Source organism: Bufo gargarizans, chromosome 6, assembly GCF_014858855.1.
Source record: "Bufo gargarizans isolate SCDJY-AF-19 chromosome 6, ASM1485885v1, whole genome shotgun sequence".
In the NCBI taxonomy this organism is placed as follows: domain Eukaryota; kingdom Metazoa; phylum Chordata; class Amphibia; order Anura; family Bufonidae; genus Bufo; species Bufo gargarizans.
The window spans coordinates 131,586,816-131,607,794 of record NC_058085.1 but is presented as its reverse complement, the minus strand read 5'-3'; the positions used below and the strand labels follow the sequence as shown (position 1 = coordinate 131,607,794).

Below are 20,979 nucleotides of genomic sequence, written 5' to 3'. Positions count from 1 at the left end.
CAAAAGAAACCTGAAACCCACCTCTTCAGACGAGCCGCCAACCAGTGACCCTGCTGCCTCTATACCGCCACGTCCAGCTTCACCCGCACCTACTGTGTCCTTCTCCCATACCATGTAGACTGTAAGCCTCGCGGGCAGGGCCCTCTCCTGTACCAGTCTGTAACCGGTCTTCTTCATGATTAGTGCAATTCTCTGTATTATGTATGTGCACCGCTTATTGTATGGACAGCGCCAGGGGATGAATGGCGCTTTAATAATAAATAATAACTAGCGCTTTCAAATAAGTTATATATATTTTCTTTTATAGAATTTTTTTTTAAATCACATAACTCATTGAAAAAAAATGAAACTGCAAGGCTTTTCCTGACAGAGTTCCCCCGTCTCTCAGAGCAATGTGCTGCAGCCTAGCAAGGAGACACTTGCTGCCCTCACTCATCATGGCTGCCGCTGCAGTCTGGGGCAGGCACTGATGACGTCAGCAGCGCGCCGGCCGGCTGGAGGGGAGCAGGGAGAGGCGTGCTGAGGGCTCAGTGCTGGGCTCGGGAGCCGGAGAGAGGTGAGTGCGCGGCCGGGAGCTGCGGCGGAGGTCACGTGTCTGCTGATACATTGTATCCTGCGCTGTGTACACGGACAGCGCTGCACCCAGTACCCCCTGCTGACGACCCTGTACCCATGTGTGTGGTATACAGTGTACCCCCTGCTGACAGCCCTGTACCCATGTGTGTGGTATACAGTGTACCCCCTGCTGACGACCCTGTACCCATGTGTGTGGTATACAGTGTACCCCCTGCTGACGACCCTGTACCCATGTGTGTGGTATACAGTGTACCCCCTGCTGACAACCCTGTACCCATGTGTGTGGTATACAGTGTACCCCCTGCTGCCACCCTGACAACCCTGTACCCATGTGTGTGGTATACAGTGTACCCCCTGCTGCCACCCTGACAACCCTGTACCCATGTGTGTGGTATACTGTGTACCCCCTGCTGCCACCCTGACAACCCTGTACCCATGTGTGTGGTATACAGTGTACCTCCTGCTGCCAGCCTGACAACCTTATACCCATGTGTGTGGTATACATTGTACCCCCTGCTGACATCCCTGTACCCATGTGTGTGGTATACAGTGTACCCCCTGCTGACAGCCCTGTACCCATGTGTGTGGTATACAGTGTACCCCCTGCTGACGACCCTGTACCCATGTGTGTGGTATACAGTGTACCCCCTGCTGCCAGCCTGACAACCCTGTACCCATGTGTGTGGTATACAGTGTACCCCCTGCTGCCAGCCTGACAACCCTGTACCCATGTGTGTGGTATACAGTGTACCCCCTGCTGCCAGCCTGACAACCCTGTACCCATGTGTGTGGTATACAGTGTACCCCCTGCTGCCAGCCTGACAACCCTGTACCCATGTGTGTGGTATACATTGTACCCTCTGCTGCCAGCCTGACAACCTTATACCCATGTGTATACATTGTATTCCCCGCTGGGTGCTGTAAATATGGCTATGTGCCTGCCTGACAACTCTGCCCATGTATACCCTGTTGGGCACTTTGTATCCCCCGTTGGGCACGTTACATGTGGCGGATACTCTTGTACCCATGCATACCTGCCAACTCTGTAACCCCTGCCCCGATTACACCAGCATTGCTCACATTATATACAGCGGCGCCTTCATCTCTGAATGTATTAATAGCAGCGGATAAGCCCCTGTCCCCGAGTCCCTCCTCATGTGTGACCTTGGAGGGACACTGCCGAGTGATCCGTGTCCTGCCCCTCGCACCTTCTATCCGTGTCACTCTGTAGTCACCGGACGTTCACTCCGTGCATTTAATATAAAATGTGTATTTTTATTGTATATTCTGTGTTCTCTGCGTTATATCCGTATAATGCCCAGGGTCTTGTATATTAACTCACTCCTGTGCTGTTTGGAAAAAAAATGTAAATAGAACAATCACAAATTTCTATATTATAAAAAAAAAAATTGTACTTGTTTTTCTATTAGAAATATATTATACAGAATATCAAGATATATTTGAAGTATTAAAAGCAACTATTTTTCTATAATAAAAAAGGTTAAAAATTTTAAATACAATTTTTACTTTAGAATATTAGGGAATGTTGGTCAGTTTTTCGTATTCCGTGTTGTACTTTTTAGATTATCGTCCTTTATAGCCCAGGACGGTCCCTGGAGGGTTTATATTCATTCCTTCCTTTCACGCAGAGACCGTTTTTCTCTTGCCTTTTGTAACGTGGTCTCTATTGTCACCTGGCGTCAGGACGGCTGCAGTGACCGCGGTGGAGGCTTCATCCTTGGCTTTTCCAGGCTGAGTGAGATGGAGGAGGCGGGTTACTCCCTGGGGATGGCGGACATAGCGTACCAGCCCAGCTCGGTGGATTATACACGTGGGAGGCTGAAGAACTGCACTGACGAGTGGGTGAGTGACGCCGGGATCCACGTCTCCCTCTGACACTGTGTTGCTGATTATTACTTCTGTGTGATCCGTGAATGTGATTCTGTGTCATAAATCGAAGCTGTCGCGTGACCTTGGCGGCCAATCCGATTGCATTAGGGTAATGAGGGGAGTTTTCTGATTGGCTGTTGGCTGTTGTGTGTTGTGCTGTATTTGTGGGTTTTCTCTATGGATGGCGGGAGTACAGCGAGTCATTCATCTCCTGCGCACGACCATATGTTACAGTGTAGAGGGGGCGTCCAGTGCGGCGTACTGACCACCAGTCGGAAAGAAGTGGTGACGGCTTAGGCTACTTTCACACTCGCGTTTTGGCGTTCCGTTTGTGAGATCCGTTCAGGGCTCTCACTAGCGTCCAAAACGCTGCCTGCAGATGAAACTGAGCCAAACGGATCCGTCCTGGCACACAATGTAAGTCAATGGGGACGGATCCGTTTTCACTAACACAATCTGGCACAATAGAAAACTGATCCGTCCTACATTGACTTTCAATGGTGTTCAAGACAGATCCGTTTTGGCAATGTTAAAGATAATACAAACGGATCCGTTCTGAACGGATGCAGACGGTTGTACTATCTGTACGAAGCGCGAGTGTGAAAGTAGCCTTAATAATATGGCGTTCAGCCTGAGAACTGGGGATATCGGAGCATGAGACACTGTAACAATGTGACTTCTGTAAATGAGATTGTATCTTCTGTTTTATTTACTATCAGTGGCTTGTGGTCTACTTGGTATAGTGAGCATATCGGTAATGCTGGTTAAGGATTGCATATATCTTCACACCCGCAGGGCACTGCCGCATGTTTACACAGTGCTATAAAGCTGTACACTGCGTCCGTGCCATATTAAAGGTATCCCTGATATAAAGCTCAAAACGGATGTCAAGATGACGCATGGGATAATTCCAGAGGTATTATTTGGTGACTGTATGGCGGTATTAGGCCTCTTTCACACGGGCGTTGCGGATTGGGGCCGGATGCGTTAAGGGAAAATGGTGCGATTTTGACAATAAAACAAGTCCGTTTTCACTGCGATTGCTTTCAATGTTTGTGTTTTTTCCGCGCGGGTGCAAAACATTGTAATGCGCTTTGCACGCGCGTGGAAAAAATCTGCATGTTTGGAACCTGAACCCGGACTTCTTCACAGAAGTTTGGGTTCAAGGTTGTGTAGATTGTATTATTTCCCCTTATAACATGGTTATAAGGGAAAATAATAGCATTCTCAATACAGAATACATAGTAAAATAGCGCTGGAGGGGTTAAAAAAAATATTTAACTCGCCTTAATTCACTTGATCGCGCAGCCCGGCTTCTCTTCGGTCTTCTTCTTTGAGGAATAGGACCTTTGATGACGTCACTGCACTCATCACATGGTCCATCACATGACACTTTTTTACTATGGTGAAGGATCATGTGACGGACCATGTGATGAGCGTAGTGATGTCATCAAAGGTCCTATTCCTCAAAGAGTAAGACCTAAGAGATGCCGGCTGCGCAAACAAGTGGATTAAGGTGAGTTATATTCTTTATTTTTTAACCCCTCCAGCGCTATTGTACTATGCAGTCTGTATTAAGAATGCTATTATTTTCCCTTATAACCATGTTACAAAGAAAAATAATAATGATCGGGTCCCCATCCTGATCGTCTCCTAGCAACCGTGCGTTAAAATTGCACCGCATCCGCACTTGCTTGCGGTTTTCACGCAGCCGCATTCACTTCTATGGGGCCTGCATTGCATGAAAAACGCAGAATATAGAGCATGCTGTAATTTTCACGCAACGCATAAGTGATGCATGAAAATCACCGCTCGTGTGCACAGCCCCATAGAAATGAATGGGTCCGGATTGAGTGCGGGTGCAATGCGTTCACGTCACGCATTGCACCCGCGCGGAATACTCGCTCGTGTGAAAGAGGCCTTAGGGTACTCTCACACTTGCGTTGTGAAGATCCGGCAGGCAGTTCCGTCGCCAGAGCTGCCTGTTGGATCCGGAAATCCGTTTGCAAACGGATAGCCTTTGTAGATGGATCCGTCTAACAAATGCATTGAAACACCGGATCCGTCTCTCCGGTGTCATCTGGAAAAACTGATCCGGTATTATTATTTTTTTAGCATTTTTAAAGGTCTGCGAATGTGCAGACCGGTAAACTGGATCTGTTTTGCCGGAACACTTGTTGCCAGCATTCCGGCAAGTGTTCCGGAATTTTGGACGGAGAAAATACCATAAAAGGGACTGAACGGAAGACACCCTGATGCATCCTGAGCGGATTTCTCTCCATTCAGAATGCATCAGGATAAAACTGATCCGTTCTTTTCCGGTATTGAGCCCCTAGGACGGAACTCAATACTGGAAAAGAATAACGCTAGTGTGAAAGTACCCTTATTTGGTGACTGTATGGCGGTGTTATTTGAACACTGTATGGCGGTGTTTAAATTGTCGCACAGTGTAGACATTGGACAGTTTTTTTTGCTCAGCATGGCGGTGGCAGCATTGTATAATGTTATGTAATTATATAGGAATGCAGGGGCGCAGCTATACGGGAGGCGGGGGAAGCGGCTGCTTTGGGGCCCCAATTCAGAAGGGGCCCACCCAGGAGGAGGCCCCACAGCACTATTATAAAATGACATTTTATACAGAGAAACTGTAGAAAATGGACGGAGCGGCTGCCGGGCCTTGTCTGAGAGCCATCTTGACTAGCCACAGATGGGGGGGGGGGGGCTTGCACGGTAGTCGGGGGTTGTGAAGAATTTGCTGACATGGGGGGGCCCCATTTGCTGCTGGGCCCAGTCATTTCTAGTTACGCCACTGGTGGTTATGGCGCTGTTGTTTGGGCTCCATACTGTATGGCATTTATATTGCGGCACAGTATGGTTATCTGTGCACTATTGGGGGCAGACGATGCCACGCAGGGCCAGGCCTGTATACTTATACACGTTTAAATACGTTTTTTAACTAAAAGCCTATTGACCAGTGTAGTAAGAACTGACGATTAGATATCGCCGCTTAGCACTAGTGCGCAAATACTAAAAACCGTCCAACAAACTGCCCTGTGTTCACACTCTTCAGAGCAAGTCGCATCAATTACTGTTATCACTTATCTATGGAGGTAAGTGCAGGTGGCACCGATGTGAAGTCCTGGCTGGGACCTGTGGTTCCACAGACTCCCTCCTCTTTTTTCCAGATTCAGGGGCGTCCGGTCCAGATCCGGATAACAGAACTGGTTTCCGGTGATGAAGTAAATCTCACCAGAACGAGGTAAAGAGGATTTTATTTACCCACAAACATGACGCTTGCGCAGGACGCTGATAAAAGCATAGAAAGAGCGGCACATCTGGTAAACTTGCCCGACTCTGGGTTTCACCGCACAAGCGGGCATTTGGCGTGTCCAGTCCATTAAAATAGCTGCTTCTCATTTACATATAATAATCAGAATGAACAATATTTGAAAACTAAAATGAACTTATAGGGCATCTGTCAGCAGTTCTGTCCCTATGACACCGGCTGACCTGCGACATGCGCTTGTCAGCTGACAGCATCTGTGTGGGTTACATGTTCCGATGTGCCCGCATTACTGAGAAAAGTGATGTTTTATTATATGCAAATGAGCCTCTAGGAGCAACGGGGGCGTTACCGTTACACCTAGAGGCTCAGCTCTCTCTGCACTTTGACAGGGCCAGGCGGTGTAAATGTCATAACGTCTGGCCCTGACCGCTCCTAAAGTCTCGAAGTCAGGACCAGGCGTGATCACTCGGCAGTTGCAGAGAGAGCAGAGCCTCTAGGTGTAATGGTAACGCCCCCGTTGCTCCTAGAGGCTCATTTACATATAATAAAACATCATTTTTCTCAGCAATGCGGGCCCATAGGAACATGGGACCGACGCAGATGCCTTCAGCTGGCGAGCACACATGTAACAGGTCAGCTGGTGTCATAGGGACAAAACTGCTGACAGATGCCCTTTTAAAAAAATAAAAATAAAAATTGAAATAAAGACATCCTGCAGGATACGATAAAAAACGTGCGGATGTCCATGGCTGCATTTATAAAAACAAATCACAGAAAACAAACCATGCACTTATGGGCGTTAAGTTAATTTTTTTTTTCAAATGTTGTTCATTCAGATGATTTATATGTAAATGAGAATTTTAATGGAGATTAGAACGCCGCTCCCTTCATGCCGTTTACCAGGCGTGCCGCTCCCTTCATGCCGTTTACCAGGCGTGCCGCTCCCTTCATGCCGTTTACCAGGCGTGCCGCTCCCTCCATGCCGTTTACCAGGCGTGCCGCTCCCTTCATGCCGTTTACCAGGCGTGCCGCTCCCTTCATGCCGTTTACCAGGGGTGCCGCTCCCTTCATGCCGTTTACCAGGCGTGCCGCTCCCTTCATGCCGTTTACCAGGCGTGCCGCTCCCTTCATGCCGTTTACCAGGCGTGCCGCTCCCTTCATGCCGTTTACCAGGCGTGCCGCTCCCTTCATGCCGTTTACCAGGCGTGCCGCTCCCTTCATGCCGTTTACCAGGCGTGCCGCTCCCTTCATGCCGTTTACCAGGCGTGCCGCTCCCTTCATGCCGTTTACCAGGCGTGCCGCTCCCTTCATGCCGTTTACCAGGCGTGCCGCTCCCTTCATGCCGTTTACCAGGCGTGCCGCTCCCTTCATGCCGTTTACCAGGCGTGCCGCTCCCTTCATGCCCGGTTGTGTGGTGACCGTTTACCAGGTGTGCTGCTCTTTTTATGCTTTTATCAGCGTCCTGCGCAAGCGTCATGTTTGTGAGTAAAACAAAAATCCTTTTTACCTCGTTCTGGTGAGATTTACTTCATCACTGGAAACCAGTTGTATTATCCGGATCCCTGGACAGGCCGCCCCTGACATCCTCTGACTGGGGAAGTGCATTCTGCGTGCAGCCGCGCCATTCCTTTCCCTGGGAGTTCCCGACATCGCTGAGCGCTGTGCTCCGCTGCCTCGGGAACGGCCGCACTAATCCCAACCAGCTGCTCCATTCATTTTGGGGGGCTCCACAGGGTACAGGATCCCCCCACAGATCTAATAGTTATCTGATTTACCCCCACACGTGAGCCTGCAGTGGGGTCTTTGGCACCCTAATCCTGTAAATATCACATCAAAGAGGTTTTCTGTCTGAATTATGGCAGATCCACCTCTTCCTTCTTCTATGGAGAGATTACATTTGAATAGCAGCTATGGGACCCCCCCCCCCTTTTTAGGTGGTTGGATCCTCTGGATGCGCCGCGAATGTTCAAGGTGGGAATACCGCCATTATATCTCCCTGCTTAACCCTGACCTTCTGTTACATTGTGTCTGCAGTATATTTATAACAATGTTTCAGATTGTGTCCACAAAGACCAGTGTGACGGCCTCTGTTACTAAAGGACCGGACACTTAAAGGGGTTCTCCAGGATTCACCTATTGATGACCAATCTTCGGGATTGGCGGATTTCTCATACAGCAGATTGGTGGGGTCCAAGGAGTCGGGCCCCCGAGCCGATCTCGTAGTGATGGCTTTTCTTAGGATAGGTCCTCATTATGACCCCGGAAAACCTCTAACTGTTAGAAATGTGCTGCACTTCTTCTTATTATATAATATACTATGTGTTTCAATTCATTACCATTTTTTTTTAAGATCTCTACTTGCTGTCAGTGAATGGGAAAAGTCTTCTTTACATACAGAGGCTTAAAGCCTGTCCAGAATTAGGAGTTTCCTTGAGGCCAGCGTTATTTGATCACCAGGGTCCCACCCCAGGACCCTACTGGTCGGCAGTGCTTTACCCACCACTCCGGCAGCGTCCGGCATTGTAAGTCACTGCGGTGAAGGAGCCCCGACAACCCTTTGGTTCTGCTGACCGTTGGGCCCCAGGGTCAGATGGTCTCACACTGATGGACTATTTTAAAGATCTCATAGATGAGGATATTGTTGGACAAACTTGCTGTTTTTGGCAGGACCAGCTGACGATCTCCTGGGACTGAGGAGCTGCTGACTGCTCCCCTCCGTCTGAACCCCGGCATTGAGCTTCTCCGTCGCTCGGTTACATAGTGGCGCGGTGTTATGCATTTTCTCTTCTTTCCATAAGCCCTGTAGATGACTGCAGGCTGTCGCTCCCTGTTATCGGCCCTTCTGGGCTGAGGAAGGTCTTACTGCTGTGTCCTTCAATGGGGTCAGTGATCAGAAGTGTGGAAACCTCCCTGCCCCCAAAGATCACCACCGTGCAGCGAGCTCTGGACGTAGCGGTGTGACGGGTGCAGCCATAACCCGCAGTCACCGGCCGCTCATCGGGGCAGAGATAGGAAATGAATGCATTATAGTTAGATCGGTTCTCTTCCATTCACCTGGAGAAATGTCCTATGTAAAAGCTATTCGACCCAGAAACCTAGTTCTCCAGACCTGTGAGTGTGAGCCGCGGAATGTGGGACCACAGCCAATAATACCTGCGTAATTACCCGCAATAATACTGCCATAGGTGTGCCGAATAATACCTGTGTAATTACCCGCAATAATACTGCCATAGGTGTGCTGAATAATACCTGTGTAATTACCCGCAATAATACTGCCATAGGTGTGCAGAATAATACCTGTGTAATTACCCGCAATAATACTGCCATAGGTGTGCTGGATAATACCTGTGTAATTACCCGCAGTAATACTGCCATAGGTGTGCTGGATAATACCTGCGTAATTACCCGCAATAATACTGCCATAGGTGTGCTGAATAATACCTGTGTAATTACCCGCAATAATACTGCCATAGGTGTGCCGAATAATACCTGTGTAATTAACCACTATAGTACTGCCATACAGTGTGCTGAATAATACCTGCGTAATTAACCGCAATAATACTGCCATAGGTGTGCCGAATAATACCTGTGTAATTACCTGCAATAATACTGCCATAGGTGTGCTGAATAATACCTGTGTAATTACCCGCAATAATACTGCCATAGGTGTGCAGAATAATACCTGTGTAATTACCCGCAATAATACTGCCATAGGTGTGCTGGATAATACCTGTGTAATTACCCGCAGTAATACTGCCATAGGTGTGCTGGATAATACCTGCGTAATTACCCGCAATAATACTGCCATAGGTGTGCTGAATAATACCTGTGTAATTACCCGCAATAATACTGCCATAGGTGTGCTGAATAATACCTGTGTAATTACCCGCAATAATACTGCCATAGGTGTGCCGAATAATACCTGTGTAATTAACCACTATAGTACTGCCATACAGTGTGCTGAATAATACCTGCATAATTAACCAGAATAATACTGCCATACAGTGTGCCGTATAATACCTGCGTAATTAACCGCAATAATACTGCCATAGGTGTGCCGAATAATACCTGCGTAATTAACCACAATGATACTGCCATACGGTGTGCAGAATAATACTGCCATACAGTGTGCCGTATAATACCTGCATAATTAACCAGAATAATACTGCCATAGGTGTGCTGAATAATACCTGCGTAATTAACCACAATGATACTGCCATAGGTGTGCCGAATAATACCTGTGTAATTTTTTTTAAACATTCTCTTTTTATTGTAATAGTAGACAAGAGTACCATATTACATATTCTTTTTTTCAAGTGAAAAGGAAAAGGACAAGACCAGTACAACTGGCCCAAATAGCAAGACGTTGCAAGTCACAAGTATAACCTCTATCAGAAGACGCCATCTGGTTTACAAAACCTCACATATCATGCATTGTGACATTACAAGTTTCATACATCACTTTTCCTCTTTTGTGGTACAAAGATAAACCACAGATCAATAAACGGACATAGACAGAAAATAAAATAAAATAAAATCTTAGAACAAAACACAAGAGTGGAGTTGGTTCACTCCTTCCCCCTTAATCTGAAATCAGTGTATTGAATAGCAAATGTTTTAAGTTTAATCATCTTCCACTTGATCTTGGTTGCTTAATAATGGCTCCCAAATGAAACCAGAGACCTAACTTTGCTTTCTGGCCTGTTCCTTCAGGGAAGACGGGCCCCCTTGTTCCTCAATCACCTTTCCAGAATGGGGTTCTCAAGCCCTCTGATCCTGTTGGGTTTCAATGTGCGACAGCCAGGGCTGCCAAATTTCTAGAAACTTTTGTCTGTTATGAGCCTCCCAACTAGCGAACTCCTCCATCCTGCAGAGGGGATTCATTTTCTCATACCACATGGCAATACTCGGCGGTTCTGTAGTTCTCCACAGCGCAGGAACTAGCAACTTGGCAGCCGTTATCATATGCGTCTGAAGGTTATTTTTATGAGGGGTAAATTTGCCTTCGGGTTTCCATAATAATATTAGGGGGGCAGAGAGAGACAGGTTCCCCCTACAGATCTTGTTCATAGTGCTCTCCACATCATCCCAGAACTGTCTAATTTTATGACAATGCCACCATATGTGGGAAATGTTACCCACTCCCTCCATACATCTCCAACACTCGCTTGAGGAAAGTAAGTAGATTTTTTGCAGGAATTCAGGTGTACGGTGCCATCTAGTTAAGGTTTTGAGCGAATTCTCCTGCACTCTAACACATCTGGAGAACCCATGTGAGTGAGATAAAATAAAGGCTTTACTAGGCTCATCAAGAGTTATCCCCAATTCCTTCTCCCATTCTTTAATGTAAGTGGGCGGGTTGTCCCCTCTCTTTTCTAGAATCTGTCTGTATATTAAAGATAAAGTTTTAGTTGGTAATTTCGGCAACAAGACCATGTTCTCTAACCAGGACGGATCTACCTTTGATTGGTGTTTAGCTACCTTAAACTTCTTGCACGTGACTTCAAAGTCCCATTTTTGTATATCTGAGCCTACCCTCGGTGGCTCACCTTTGAGAGATTCATAGATATCATTGGGGAGAGGCAATTGTAAGAGGTCCCCTATTTTTAGTTCTGATACAGAGTCCCATACTGGGTTGGTTTCTATAACTCTATCCGAAAGGACATAAGGGAGTATATTAAGGGGAGCAATAGGGGATAGACTTCCTTTTCCCAGGTTTAACGCTAACGACCTCTGACATTCTTTAGTTATAACACTTATGAGTTCCGTAGGGCTTAAAGTTGAAGGTTTGTGCCACAGCAAGTACGAACTTCTTTTACCTAATACTTCTCTCTCAAACCTAGCATGCAGGGAAGTGTCCCTAGGTCTGGATAAGGTTAACCATCTCTCTAGATGAATAGCCTGGACGTAGGCAGAAATATCTGGTAAAGAGATTCCCCCATGTCTCCTCTTCCGTATAAGCAGGGAGTACGGTAATCTGGCTCTTTTGTTATTTCCTAAGAATTTCCCCATAATCGATCTCAATTTATTTAGGAATGATCTGGGTATTGCTATCGGAAGGGAACGAAGCATATATAGTATTTGGGGGAGAATGTAGGAGGTTAATAAGTTTTTCCGCCCTAGCCATGAAACCTTGGGTGACAAGGATTTAGTCAAGAACGTTTGAACTTTGGTTAACAAAGGAGAACAGTTGGGTAGCGTTGGCAGGTATCATAACTCCTAAGTATTTAATTGCCGTGGAGGGCCACTTAAAAGGAGACATACCTCTTATTTTTTCAATTGGGAGGGGGTTAGGGAAACTCCAATGGCTTCTGACTTCTCCATGTTAATTTTAAAGTTGGAAATCTCTCCAAAAGCTTTAAAGGTGTCTAGAATTTGGTTCATTGCTCCTATGGGGTTAGTGACCATTAGTAGCAAATCGTCAGCAAATGCTGCCATTTTCTGTGTGTCACTTCTAATTTTAACTCCTCTAATACTAGGATCCTGCCTAAATCTTAGCAGAAGCGTTTCAAGGACTAAAATAAAGATGGGGAGAGGGGGCACCCCTGCCTAGTACCATTCTTAATGATGAAAGGATCAGATAATGTACCGTTCACTAGAATACGAGCTGTGGGGGCAGAATACAGGGAGAAGATCGCTCTGACAAACGTATCAGGAAAGCCAAACGCCAATAGGGTACTACGCATGAAAGGCCAGCTAACCCTATCAAATGCCTTTTCCGCATCTGTCCCTAATAATACTAAAGGCATATTTTTCTTCTTAGCATAGCAAACCGCGTGTACCACTCGACTAACATTATGCCTACCTTCTCTGCCGGGCACAAACCCCACTTGCTCCTCCCCCACCAACCCAGGTAGCAGACCCGCTGTACGATGACTTAGCAATTTAGCCCACCATTTTAAATCCGTGTTAAGGAGCGAGATTGGGCGATAGCTGCCACACGCTTCAGGGTCTTTCCCTTCCTTGGGGATGATAGTGAATGTCGCCTCCTGGGCCTGTGGAGGAAGAACCGAGCCACCGAGGAGGGAGTTGCACATCTTAGTGAAATGTGGAATCAGTATTTCCGCAAATTTCTTATAGTACACTATAGGAGATCCATCTGGTCCCGGACTTTTCCCAGATGGTATGCTACAGAGGACCTTAGCAACTTCCTCCTCAGTGAACGGCTTTAATAGATCCGTCTTGTCTCCGGCAGACATAGCAATAGATTCCAGAAAGTCATCTATGTTGTCTTGCAGTGATGTATTATCTCTGCTGTCAGTCCCCCTTTCTCCCTCTAGGTTGTATAGTGAGGTGTAGAACCTACAGAATTCTTTCGCTATAGCGGGGGTAGCAGTTAACCTGTTCACCTCTAGATTTGATTACTTGAATAAAGGCCTTATTTCTCTGGGCTTTTAGCAGGTTCGACATCAATTTAGAGCCCTTATCGCCATGCGAATAGTATTTAAAACGCAGAGCTTGCAATATTTTAGCTGACTTAATGTTCAGTTTATCCTTTAGCTGAGATCTTAGGGATTTTAGTTGAGTTAATACCTCATCTGTCCGAGACTTTTTATGTACCTTTTCCAGGGTGGATATTTGTAAGAGTAAGGAATTTATTATCTGCGTTCTTAGTTTTTTTACTTTGGAACCTATGCTAATAAATTCCCCCCTTACCACAGCCTTATGGGCCTCCCACAGTATTGGGCATGACATCTGAGGGGATTCATTTAAGCTAAAATAATCTAGCAGTACCTTCTGAACCCTGTCTCTATGACCACTCTCCTCCATAAGGCCTCATTCACACTTCAGTGTTTGGTCAGTGATTTCCATCAGTGATTTGTGAGCCAAAACCAGGTGCAACTCTAAACACAGAACAGGAGCAGATCTTTCCCTTCTACCCCATGTCTGTGGAGTCTCCACTTCTGGTTTTGGCTCACAAATCACTGATGGAAATCACTGACCAAACACTGAAGTGTGAACGAGGCCTAAGGGTTGTATTGAGTCTCCATGACCAGTGCCGCTCAGGCATGCCTTTCAACGCCAATTTCAGACTCACTGGGGCATGATCCGATATCGTGATCGACCCTATGGAAGCTTCCTTAACCATGGGGATAGCATTGTTAGATAAAAGTATATAATCTATGCGCTGATAAGAGCCGTGAACTTTAGAGAAAAAGGTGAAATCCTTCACCTCAGGGTGGATCAATCTCCACACGTCAGATAGACCCACATCTGCCAGAGCAATCTGAAATCTGCGTTTGTCTACCAGATAACTGTGGCGTGGCAGATGTGGAGTCCATCCCATGATCCAGTGCCAGATTGAAGTCCCCTCCCAGTACCAGGATCCCTTCAGTGAATTGCTTTAGAGAATCCAACGCTTGTATAAACCATTTAATTTGTTCCTTGTTTGGGGCGTATACGGCCGCAAATGTGACCATTGAATTTAAGATTTTCCCCTTAATAAATAAGAATCTGCCGTTGGGGTCAATTAATTTCGCTATTAACTGAAATGGGGTATTCTTACTAAAGCCAATAGAGACACCCCTAGATGCCGAGGAATGGGTGGCGTGGTGCCAATCAGGGGAATGTTTACTGGACATATTGGGGACATGTATAGATTGGATAGAACCGGCACTCAAAACAATCGGATTGTGCGTGGAAATAAATTAAAATTATTTATTAAACAATAAACGCTTAATAAGCTATATTCTGTGTACATCAGGGTAAATTCATAAAAATGACATAAAAGGCATATAAAAATAAATATCTCTGATATAGAGAAATCTTAAATGTTGGGCACAGCAAGCTGCATCCGTATCCCCCCCAGTTGGGTAAGGTAATTAGATCGCAGACGTCTGTGACAAAGCAGATTAATGTATTTGAAATATATTCAATAGTCTATATCCCACATAGTCCTAATTTAGGGTAAGGGATAGAAGATAGTCAAATATAGTCTGTATATTGAACCATGAATGGATTGTCCAGCATCAGATAACAGTCTCAGATTCAAAGACACTTGTCCAGCACGTCTGTAATCACAGTGTCTGTGCCGTCTCCCATGCAAAGAATCGGTATAGTTCCACTGAACTTGATGTTACTCACTGTGTCTCCGTGTAGGCTCACTCGGTTAGGTCTGTGGAGGGGTTTCTGCCGTGGCGTCCCACGCTTTAGCCTTTCTCCGCTGTATTTGTGTCGGGTCCAGTTTTTATGGAATCCCGTCTCTACTCTCGTGAGAGACCTGTGTTAGACCTGTATTAGCTATTTCAGCTGTTTGACCCACTGAGGAAGAGATAAGATATCTCGAAACGCGTCTGGGCGTATTACCTGTGAAAGAATCATCTCAGCGGTACATGGCCATGTACTAAAAGGACGGAGAGAACACATCCACCTACAGAAGATCAGTAAGTGTTGTAAGACTCACCGAAGCGAAACAGCTGAAATAGCTAATACAGGTCTAACACAGGTCTCTCACGAGAGTAGAGACGGGATTCCATAAAAACTGGACCCGACACAAATACAGCGGAGAAAGGCTAAAGCGTGGGACGCCACGGCAGAAACCCCTCCACAGACCTAACCGAGTGAGCCTACACGGAGACACAGTGAGTAACATCAAGTTCAGTGGAACTATACCGATTCTTTGCATGGGAGACGGCACAGACACTGTGATTACAGACGTGCTGGACAAGTGTCTTTGAATCTGAGACTGTTATCTGATGCTGGACAATCCATTCATGGTTCAATATACAGACTATATTTGACTATCTTCTATCCCTTACCCTAAATTAGGACTATGTGGGATATAGACTATTGAATATATTTCAAATACATTAATCTGCTTTGTCACAGACGTCTGCGATCTAATTACCTTACCCAACTGGGGGGGATACGGATGCAGCTTGCTGTGCCCAACATTTAAGATTTCTCTATATCAGAGATATTTATTTTTATATGCCTTTTATGTCATTTTTATGAATTTACCCTGATGTACACAGAATATAGCTTATTAAGCGTTTATTGTTTAATAAATAATTTTAATTTATTTCCACGCACAATCCGATTGTTTTGAGTGCCGGTTCTATCCAATCTATATATATCCATCAGAACCAAGGGGTGTTTTTTGAACCTGTGCACCTGTCGTGACAAATCAAAGTGAGCCACCTGCTTATTATCTTTTGTATATTGGGGACATGGTCGTGCCTGTAATGTGTTTCTTGTAGATACACAATATCAGGGTTTTCTTTCCTCAATGTGTGATAAAGCAGTGAATCCAATGGTTCGACTCAAGAAGTAAAATAAAAAGACATAGAAAACATATAAACCATATATAAACAGAGTAAGAGGACTACTAAGTCCTAAAGGCGCTGTATTGCGCAAAAGTATAAGTACATTTTGAGAATGAGAGTTTGGGGGAGGGGACATAGGTAAAGACTTCTAGAAAAATCTAGATGAACCACTCACCCGACCTCTCATATAATATCAATAAAACTGACCAAGTAACTTCAGTATTTTAAGATTCCAGAACTCATGCAGAGTGCATTGGCCAAGAAATTGCTATCCCACAGGTCAACGCCTATGGTGGTAGTAAATAGTTAAACTACTCTCTCGGTACCAGGCATAACAAATTGAACATTTTGAGTAGAGTGCTAGTAATAGTTAAAATTGAACGATTCTCAACAGTGCCAACTGTAAATGTCTATTACTAAAGGTCTCGCTCATATTGAATAGAGTAGACAAACAAGGACTCTCTCTGGGCCAAGTAACCGCCCTGAGGGAAGCAAAACGGCAACTCTCGACATCTAGAGACAGCGACTCAGTCCCCTGTCAGCGGTTTCTTCTTTGGATGCTTGCTCTTAGGCGTATCGCGCCAGGGTAACGGCCCAGACAACTTGGGCAACTTCTCCATATTAGCCGAAGGTAGCCATGAGGGGATATCCAGTGCAGAAATCTCCAGGGCCTCCCATATCTTGGGAAGTTCATCAGGGTGGCGTATTACAATTTGTCGGCCGTTAACTGTGGTACTCAAACCAAACGGAAAAAGCCACCGCATGGGCAGCTTCCTCTCCCTTAATTCGGCAGTGAGGGGTTTCAGCGCCTTCCTTTTCGCTAGAGTGCTTGCTGCTAGGTCTTGAAAGAATAGGATCTGGTTTCCCTCAAAGGCGACCTCTCCACTTTCTCTTGCCGCTTTAAGCACTGCAGCAATACCTGCATAATTAACCAGAATAATACTGCCATACAGTGTGCCGAATAATACCTGCGTAATTAACCGCAAAAATACTGCCATACAGTGTGCCGAATAATACCTGCGTAATTAACCACAATGACACTGCCATATGGTGTGCCGAATAATACCTGCATAATTAACCAGAATAATACTGCCATACAGTGTGCCGAATAATACCTGCGTAATTAACCAGAATAATACTGCCATACAGTGTGCCGAATAATACCTGCATAATTACCTGCAAAAATACTGCCATACAGTGTGCCGAATAATACCTGCGTAATTAACCACAATGACACTGCCATATGGTGTGCCGAATAATACCTGTGTAATTAACCGCAATACTACTGCCATACAGTGTGCTGAATAATACCTGTGTAATTAACCACTATAATACTGCCATACGGTGTGCCGAATAATACCTGTGTAATTAACCGCAATAATACTGCTATACGGTGTGCCGAATAATACCTGCGTAATGAACCGCAATAATACTGCCATACGTTGCCTGAATAATACCTGCATTATTTTCCACAATAATACTGCCATACGGTGCTCAAATAATACCTGCGTAAAGGCCACGCCCCTTGAGCTGTCAGCTTGATATAAATGTAGCAGGGCAATGAGGAGATCTCTGGATCCATGCGAGGTCCGGGGCTGGTTCCAGCTTCGTTAGGTCGCCATGTCCTATATGATGTCTGATTTTCAGATTTTACATGGGAGGAGGAGAACCCCTTTAACTCCTAAACAGGTAAAGAGTTGTCAAAAATGACTTTTCTAGGTTGATTGTGAGTAAACTGGAGCCAAGACCGATATATCACATGACCCCTTTCCATTGGAAACGCCTGAGCTGAATTTAATATGGCGGATTTCAAAATGGCGGGCAAAAACATTGCCTCCCCCAAATATTGCATCCTCTATTGGAAGTCAATGTTCTACAAATGACCCCAGTATAAAGGGGGCGCCCAGACTTCTGCCTCACCTATAGATACCGCACTGTACGTACAGATGTATTTATGTCTCTGCTGCTGTCTCTTTAAGGGCGATCGCATCTCCAGCCCGGCCGTCTTCACCTCGTCTACACTGAAGTGGAAGGAGACTCTGCTCAGCCGAAAGCGACCGTTTGTGGGCAGATGCTGCTACATGTGCACGCCCCAGAGCCGGGTAAGAGGTTTAAGATGGATCGGGGTCAATCCAAGCAGCGCGGGGGAGGGGGCCGCAGACTCTCAGGGCTAATCTCTCATGTGCTGTAACATAAAACTGTAACATTGTAACTGTCACTTATTACATCGTTACACTTCAAAGGTTTCCTCACTCTTAGGCCCCATGCACACGGCCGTGTTTCACAGCCGTGTGCGGGCCGTGGAACCGCGGCCTGGATCCCTCCTGAGAGCAGGAGCGCACGGCGTCACTGGTTGCTATGACGCCGTGCGCTCCCTGCTGCCGGCACAGTACAGTAATACACTGGTATAGATCATACCAGTGTATTACTGTATTGCGGCGGCAGCAGGGAGCGCACGGCGTCATAGCAACCAGTGACGCCGTGCGCTCCTGCTCTCAGGAGGGATCCAGGCCGCGGATCCACGGCCCGCACACGGCTGTGAAACACGGCCGTGTGCATGGGGCCTTAAAGGGAAACACCACCTAGAATGAAATGCTTAGAATGAATAGAATTTGAGGAAACCAGCGAAAACCGTAATAATTTCTTCCTAAAATCCTTATCTGGGTCCTTATTATTTGGGACCATAATTCATAGCTCATCATTTAACTTTAGTCACATCAAGAGCAGCAATCACAATTCTGCAAACTTCAACAGTATAGTGAGTGCAGCTCTGAGTATAATACAGGATGTAACTGAGGATCAGTACAGGATAAGTAATGTATGTACACAGTGACTGCACCAGCAGAACAGTGAGTGCAGCTCTGGAGTATAATACAGGATAAGTAATGTATGTACACAGTGACTGCACCAGCAGAATAGTGAGTGCAGCTCTGGAGTATAATACAGGATAAGTAATGTATGTACACAGCGACTGCACCAGCAGAATAGTGAGTGCAGCTCTGGAGTATAATACAGGATGTAACTCAGGATCAGTACAGGATAAGTAATGTATGTACACAGCGACTGCACCAGCAGAATAGTGAGTGCAGCTCTGGAGTATAATACAGGATGTAACTCAGGATCAGTACAGGATAAGTAATGTATGTACACAGTGACTGCACCAGCAGAATAGTGAGTGCAGCTCTGGAGTATAATACAGGATGTAACTCAGGATCAGTACAGGATAAGTAATGTATGTACACAGTGACTGCACCAGCAGAATAGTGAGTGCAGCTCTGGAGTATAATACAGGATGTAACTCAGGATCAGTACAGGATAAGTAATGTATGTACACAGTGACTGCACCAGCAGAATAGTGAGTGCAGCTCTGGAGTATAATACAGGATGTAACTCAGGATCAGTACAGGATAAGTAATGTCTGTACACAGTGACTGCACCGGCAGAATAGTGAGTGCAGCTCTGGAGTATAATACAGGATGTAACTCAGGATCAGTACAGGATAAGTAATGTATGTACACAGTGACTGCACCAGCAGAATAGTGAGTGCAGCTCTGGAGTATAATACAGGATGTAACTCAGGATCAGTACAGGATAAGGAATGTATGTACACAGTGACTGCACCAGCAGAATAGTGAGTGCAGCTCTGGAGGATAATACAGGATAGGTAATGTATGTACGCAGTGACTGCACTGGTGATTAATTCTGTATGAAGGCTCTGATATGATGTCCTTATGTGACTTTATGCTGCAAGGATTGCCTTTTAAAGGGTTTCTCTCTCTTCAGCAAATGGCATTTATCATGTAGGTGCAGTTAATACAATGCACTTCTTAATGTATTGTGATTTAATTGAAAAAATGAATCAAACCAGCAAAGGAGGCAATATAGAGAATGACAATACATTAGTAAGTGTCTTGTATTCACTTTCTCTACATGATAAAAGCCATTTGCTGAAGTCGGAGGACCCCTTTAAAGTTGTCTTTCTTTATTTGCTAATCCAGATTTACTGGTATTTTGGTGACACTTTGTGTCTGTTATTATTACAGGACCGTTATTACAACCCCAGCATCCCATCATTGGGCCTGCGCAATGTCATCTACATCAATGAGACCCACACGCGGTACGTTCCTTTATGCTGCAGTCGTCTTTGTCAAATAAGATTTAACAATTATCATCAAACTGAGGATTATCCCTTTCGGCTTCTCGGTGCAGGACAGACTGTTCAGAATGCTGTGTGACGGGTTTGGGTGTTCCAGTCAAAGTTCTGGCGCGTCCTCAGCATAATCCAATAAAGGAACGTATTCCAGCTCACCCTAAAATTCCCTCTGCACGGAACAGACCAGACAAGTCCTTGTCGTATACACAGACGAGAGAGTTCCAGCATCCAGGACAAAATGTTGCCAACTTCTTTATTAAACTTCGGTTACAATCCAGTTAGACCTGATCTCCCTCCACCGCTCGGTTCTTACTCCTAACCTGGCTGGTTCGAAAAATGGTAACCGAGCGGTGGAGGGAGATCCTGTCTGTCTAACTGGATTGTAACCGAAGTTTAATAAAGAAGTTGGCAACATTTTGTCCTGGACGCTGGCACTTTTTCTTGTGTGTGTCCTCGGCATGTCTGATATAATTTGGGAGTTAGTGAAATGTCTGAGCAGGTCCCTGGCTTGTCTGTCTGTGGTTCTTCCAGCGTAGTCAGGAGTGCTGCGTACATGCACCGCTCTCAGTGTACAGCCACAACTGAGGAGCAGCAATCATTACATGGATAACGAGTTCCAAATCTGCTGCACAGACATAGGGGGTCATGCACTATACTGAAATTTCAGTTGCGCCGCTATCTGCGACTTTGTTCCGCTCATGCCAGGTCTACAATTGGGGGCATGGTGGGGAAGGGGACTGGCCGGCAGGCTCATCTCATTTACCATTTTTTATTTCTGGTTTAGGCGTAGAAAATAGTCTAAATGTAAA

At 45.7% G+C, this 20,979-nt stretch overlaps 1 protein-coding gene across 1 annotated transcript; it reads left to right on the top strand.

The window, feature by feature from the left end:
• Positions 1-490: 490 nt before the first annotated feature.
• Positions 491-20,278, top strand: LOC122941115 (glycerol-3-phosphate acyltransferase 1, mitochondrial-like). The gene is made up of 4 exons (XM_044298126.1): positions 491-556; positions 2,281-2,439; positions 17,997-18,119; positions 20,061-20,278. The coding sequence occupies exons 2-4, from the start codon at positions 2,338-2,340 to the stop codon at positions 20,250-20,252; spliced, it is 417 nt and encodes a 138-aa protein (XP_044154061.1). The 5' UTR covers positions 491-556; positions 2,281-2,337; the 3' UTR covers positions 20,253-20,278.
• Positions 20,279-20,979: the final 701 nt, after the last annotated feature.

Bases quoted from the DNA above. Each gene is read 5' to 3' on its own strand.
- LOC122941115 (XM_044298126.1), top strand. From the start codon at position 2,338: ATGGAGGAGGCGGGTTACTCCCTGGGGATGGCGGACATAGCGTACCAG. The intron at 2,440-17,996 runs GTGAGTGACGCC...TGTCTCTTTAAG, and splicing joins AGAACTGCACTGACGAGTGG to GGCGATCGCATCTCCAGCCC. The intron at 18,120-20,060 runs GTAAGAGGTTTA...TTATTATTACAG, and splicing joins TGTGCACGCCCCAGAGCCGG to GACCGTTATTACAACCCCAG.